The sequence below is a fragment of the Triticum dicoccoides genome, chromosome 7A (genome assembly GCF_002162155.2).
Source record: "Triticum dicoccoides isolate Atlit2015 ecotype Zavitan chromosome 7A, WEW_v2.0, whole genome shotgun sequence".
Classification (NCBI taxonomy): domain Eukaryota; kingdom Viridiplantae; phylum Streptophyta; class Magnoliopsida; order Poales; family Poaceae; genus Triticum; species Triticum dicoccoides.
Genome location: NC_041392.1, coordinates 64,492,958 through 64,497,938, shown reverse-complemented (window position 1 = coordinate 64,497,938; position 4,981 = coordinate 64,492,958). Strand labels below are relative to the sequence as shown.

Sequence of the window (4,981 nt, the reverse complement as noted above, 5' to 3'; positions counted from 1 at the left end):
CCCGGACGCCGCCGCCCGCGGTCGCCGCCTCCTCCTCCGGCGCCGCCCGGCCTCCTCTCCCTCACCCCGGCCTCCTCTTCCCCCACTCCGGCCGGCACCGACGAGCTCCGGCGCTGGTCATCCTCGGGAAATGCGCCGGTCAACAGTACCCCGGATCCAGATCTGGATCTCGGGTTGACTTTTTACCTCTAACCCTAGATTTTTGTGCCTACTTTGACTGCTCGTATCTCCGCAACCATAGCTCCATTTTGGGCATATGATATATCAAAATCTTCGCCTCGACATGTACATCATTTCATTCCATTGCATAATTTGCATTTGAGGTCATCTTGTTGCCCAAAATGCTGTTAGAAGGAGGCTTCGTGAGTTAAATTGCAGATCCGTTAGTTCATCATGCACTTTTGTCATTTTTGCCATGTTTAATTCGTGCATGATATGCCTGTGCCCCTTTGGGATGAATTGTTGAGCATTTTGTCTTCTTTCCAGAGGTGACACCCATGCATTTTTAGGATGTGTGTATTGTCTTGTGCAAGCTTGCGAAGAGAGGTACCTGAGATTGCTGATTTCAGGGACTTAGTGATTTTCACTAAGTCTGGGATATTTTAGTTCGTGATGCCATATGTCCAGCTTGTTTCCTAGTGATCCGTGCCTCTTTTGAGGATGATCAGAAAGGGAGTTTTGAAATTTATGTTATGCTCTATCCATCCATATCTTTGTTTGCATATGTGCAGTGCTCTAGGTTGATTCAATCGAGCTCAACTTTTGCTTCGTTGATAATCTGGGCAGATCGTCAACTTGTTTGCGATTTTGCCGATGCTACCGTTAGTGTTCCATGCATGCTATGTCTTTGTTCTTGCCATGTGTAGCTAGCATATTGTGCCTTCTTGCTGGTTATATGCTTGCCTTGCCATGACTTGCACCGTAGTGAGTGCATCAAGCTCGTTTACATGCCTTCGTGAGTTATAATTTCAGCATGTCTCAGTTTTCACTAAGTCTGAAAACTGATTGTGTTCGAGCGATGTTCGTGAGCTCGGTAGAGTATTTTGTGAACCCTTTTGGCCCCAGGTCACTTTGGGTGTTTTGTTGAGCTTGTTGAGTAGCTCCATGCCATGTTCTTGCTTGTCATGTTCAGGTCATTTATCATGTTGTTTTGCTGCTCCAAAGAGAGCATCGTGATCTGAAATTTCAGGCTAGTGTTAATTTCACTAAGTCTGGAATCTGTTTTGCATTTGCGTTTTTGCCATGCTTGTTTGAACCTCTTAGTGGATGAATTTGCCTATGGCTCAGTGCTAGTGTTTTGCTAAGCATCTTGTGTACTTCACTGCCATGTATTTTGTTTTCATGTTTGGTGGCTGTAGCATGTTCATTTTGTTGCATTTAGATGCCTACTTGCAGTAAATCGCAGACCGGTGTCATATCTTAAAACGCTTGCCATTTCCAAACCGTAACTCCGATTCCAATGATCTTTATATCTTTTTCAAGCGATTTCATCCCCTCTATCCAGTGGCACCCTTGGAATTCCAAGTTGAGGCCAGATTCATGCATTTCCTGTCATATCTTGCATTTTGCATCCCGCATCGCATCCCGCATAGCATGTCATCATTTCATCATATTGCCTGGTCTTGCACGTGGTTGATTGTATCCTTGTTGCTTGTTTGTCTTGTTGGGTAGAGCCGGGAGACGAGTTCGCTACCGAAGAGCCCGTTGAGTTTGCTTGTGAGGATCCAGTCAACTTTGACAACTGTGCAGGCAAGATGATCATACCCTCGAAATCACTACTATCTTTGCTATGCTAGTTTGCTTGCTCTTTTGCTTTGCCACTGCTAAGATGCCTACCACTTGCTTGTCAGCCTCCCAATTGCATGATTGAACCTCTAACCTACAATTGTCCTAGCAAACCGTTGATTGGCTATGTTACCGCTTTGCTCAGCCCCTCTTATAGCGTTGCTAGTTGCAGGTGAAGATTGGAGCCGTTCCTATTGGAACATCTTTTATTTGCTTGTTGGGATATCATTATATTGCTACGTTATCTTAATGCATCTATATACTTGGTAAAGGGTGGAAGGCTCGGCCTCTCGCCTAGTGTTTTGTTCCACTCTTGCCGCCCTAGTTTCCGTCATATCGGTGTTATGTTCCCGGATTTTGCGTTCCTTACGCGGTTGGGTTATAATGGGAACCCCTTGATATTTCGCCTTGATTAAAGCTTTTCCAGCAATGCCCAACCTTGGTTTTACCATTTGCCACCTAGCCTTTTCTTTCCCTTGGGTTCTGCAGACTCAAGGGTCATCTTATTTTAACCCCCCCCCCCCGGGCCAGTGCTCCTCTGAGTGTTGGTCCGAACTGGGCAGCCTGCGGGGCCACCTCGGGGAAACTTGAGGGTTGGTTTTACTCGTAGCTTGACCTATCTGAGTGTGCCCTGAGAAAGAGATATGTGCAGCTCCTATCGGGATTTGTCGGCACATTCAGGCGGTGTTGCTGGTCTTGTTTTAGCCTGTCGAATTGTCTTGTTGTACCGGGTTACCGAGTCTGATCGGTGTGTCTCGGGTGGAGGTCTATTCCTTCGTTGACCGTGAGAGCTTGTCATGGGCTAAGTTGGGACTCCCCTGCAGGGATTGAACTTTCGAAAGCCGTGCCCGCGGTTATGGGCAGATGGGAATTTGTTAATGTCCGGTTGTAGATAACTTGAACCTTAATTAATTAAAATGAATCAACTGAGTGTGTTGCCGTGATGGCCTCTTCTCGGCGGAGTCCGGGAAGTGGACACGGTGTTGGAGTAATGTTTGCGCAGGTTGTTCCTTTAGCTTCTCGCTCGTGCTTCGCCTTCTCTTCTCGCCCTCATTTGCGTATAAGTTAGCCACCATATATGCTAGTCGCTTGCTGCAGCTCCACCTACACTTGCCTTATCCTTCCTATAAGCTTAAATAGTCTTGATCGCGTGGGTGTGAGATTGCTGAGTCCCCGTGGCTCACAGATACTACAACTCCAGATGCAGGTCCAGGTGATTCCGCTCCAGGTGACGAGTACGAGCTCAAGTGGGAGTTCGACGAGGACTCTCAGCGTTATTATGTTTCCTTTCCCGACGATCAGTAGTGGTGCCTAGTTGGGGTTATAGATTCAGGGCCTTGTCGCATGTTGGGGGTCTTTTCTATTTTGGCGCCGTAGTCGGGCCATGAGTGATTTGTATGATGAATGTTATTTATGTACTCTGATGTGACGTGGCGAGTGTAAGCCAACTATGTTATCTTCCCCTTTTTATTATGTATTACATGGGATGTTGTAATGATTGCCTGACTTGCGACATTGCTTTCAATGCGGTTATGTCTCTAAGTCGTGCCTCGACACGTGGGAGCTATAGCCGCATCGAGGGCGTTACAAACACTGGAACTGCTCAAATTGAGTTGCCAAATATCCAGCCCAGCTATGCCCTTACATTTAACAAATACCCACTGTAGGGTGTAAGCTGGTAAAATAGAATCGCCTAGGGGTTTGTCAAAATCTGACTAGAACATCAAGACATGTATGAATATTTAGAGGGTTCCGTGCATACAAACTGTCACTTGGTCTTCTTCCCTAATGGCATTGAAGTAACGGAAGGCAATTCCCTCTTCTTGCTACAAGCACTGGTTCTACCTTGAGGCTCACCGCTATCATCATCACTCGCCTCATTCACCTCCTGAGTACTTATTTTCTCTTCCTCCGCTGACTTCCTCTTCTGCGCATTCACCTTCCTGAGCAGCCTCCTCTCCACTGGATTGGTGGGAGCTGCCCGCTTCGCGTTTGGCGCCACTCTAGCACCAAGGCCAAGCCTACAACGAAATTGGTCAACCTCATAAACCAATTACACATGAATACTAAGAAAGAAGGATAGATGAATTATATACCCTGACGGCCGACCCTCGAAATCCTTATCATTCAGCTCATCCGGCTCCAGAGAGCTCATTTTGTCCACCCATGTCTGGGCCTAAGAATGACATATGAAATGGGTGAGTATGGCACAATCCTATCAAGCACTCAACAAATACACTGATACACAATCCTATCAAGCACTCAACAAATAGAAAAACATATACGGCATCGTGGCGATGGCTCTCGGCGCAGCATCGGTTGCTTTGGAGACACAGCAATCACCTAAATAGAAATAACAGAGAGCGCTGCAAGTTCTATGTACAATATACTACATACCAGGTGCGACCAATCTTAAGCACAGAGGATTGCATCGAACACATCTTGGCTAGGAGAGAAACAGGAGGAAGAGGAACCGACGGGTCTTTTTGAGGGATGCGGGGCTCACCAAATTGAGGGCCTTGTTGAGCGTGACCACCTTCGGGAGCGGGGCCTTCTTCTCCGGCGGCGGATTCTTCTTCTCCGACCGCTGCTCCGCTGCCATCGCCGGCCGAGCTAGACTGGACACGGAGGGCGCCAAAGAGGATCTGCGTCGGAGCTAACAAGCTGGGACAGGGCGTGCTGCCGTCGCGAAGCGCTACAAGCCTCGGGAGGAGGTGCCGGGGGCGGCGGCGGCGGCGCCGTCGACAAGATTTTGGGGCGAGGAAGTGATTTCGGTCTCCCACGTCCCACGACGACCGGGACCTCCTATTCCGCGCGTAGGGCGCCGGATACGAAGAGCAACGCACACCCCAGCGTAAGTGGGCGCTGCCCAATTTACTCGTTTATATATTTTTCACCTTTTTTTATTCAACTAATAAATTATAGAAATAAAAACAGTTTAAAATAGAGAACAGTATATTAAGGCATGTAAATAAATATTTAGATTTGTGTGTATAAATATCTGTCCTGTATTTTGAAAAATATTTATTGCGTATTTAACAAATGTTCATCCCATATGTGAAAATGTGCATCACATATTTTTAAAAAGGTTTACCATGTATGTAAAAGGGTTTATCGTGTATTAAAAAAATAATTACATGTTTGTGAATGTTCATTATGTATTAAAAATGCTTACCAAATATTTTTTTAAACTATT

At 46.6% G+C, this 4,981-nt stretch overlaps 1 protein-coding gene across 1 annotated transcript; it reads right to left on the bottom strand.

Moving 5' to 3' along the window:
* Positions 1-3,366: 3,366 nt before the first annotated feature.
* Positions 3,367-4,584, bottom strand: LOC119332090. Its single transcript, XM_037605260.1, has 3 exons — positions 4,292-4,584; positions 3,882-3,961; positions 3,367-3,806 (listed from the first exon to the last, which is right to left on the bottom strand). Exons 1-3 carry the CDS (start codon positions 4,385-4,387, stop codon positions 3,554-3,556), a joined length of 429 nt encoding a protein of 142 aa, XP_037461157.1. The 5' UTR covers positions 4,388-4,584; the 3' UTR covers positions 3,367-3,553.
* Positions 4,585-4,981: the final 397 nt, after the last annotated feature.

Coding starts and splice junctions, on each gene's coding strand:
- LOC119332090 (XM_037605260.1), bottom strand. CDS start 4,387: ATGGCAGCGGAGCAGCGGTCGGAGAAGAAGAATCCGCCGCCGGAGAAG. Junction 3,962..4,291: donor TCAACAAGGCCCTCAATTTG/GTGAGCCCCGCA, acceptor TGTCATTCTTAG/GCCCAGACATGGGTGGACAA. Junction 3,807..3,881: donor TTCGAGGGTCGGCCGTCAGG/GTATATAATTCA, acceptor ATTTCGTTGTAG/GCTTGGCCTTGGTGCTAGAG.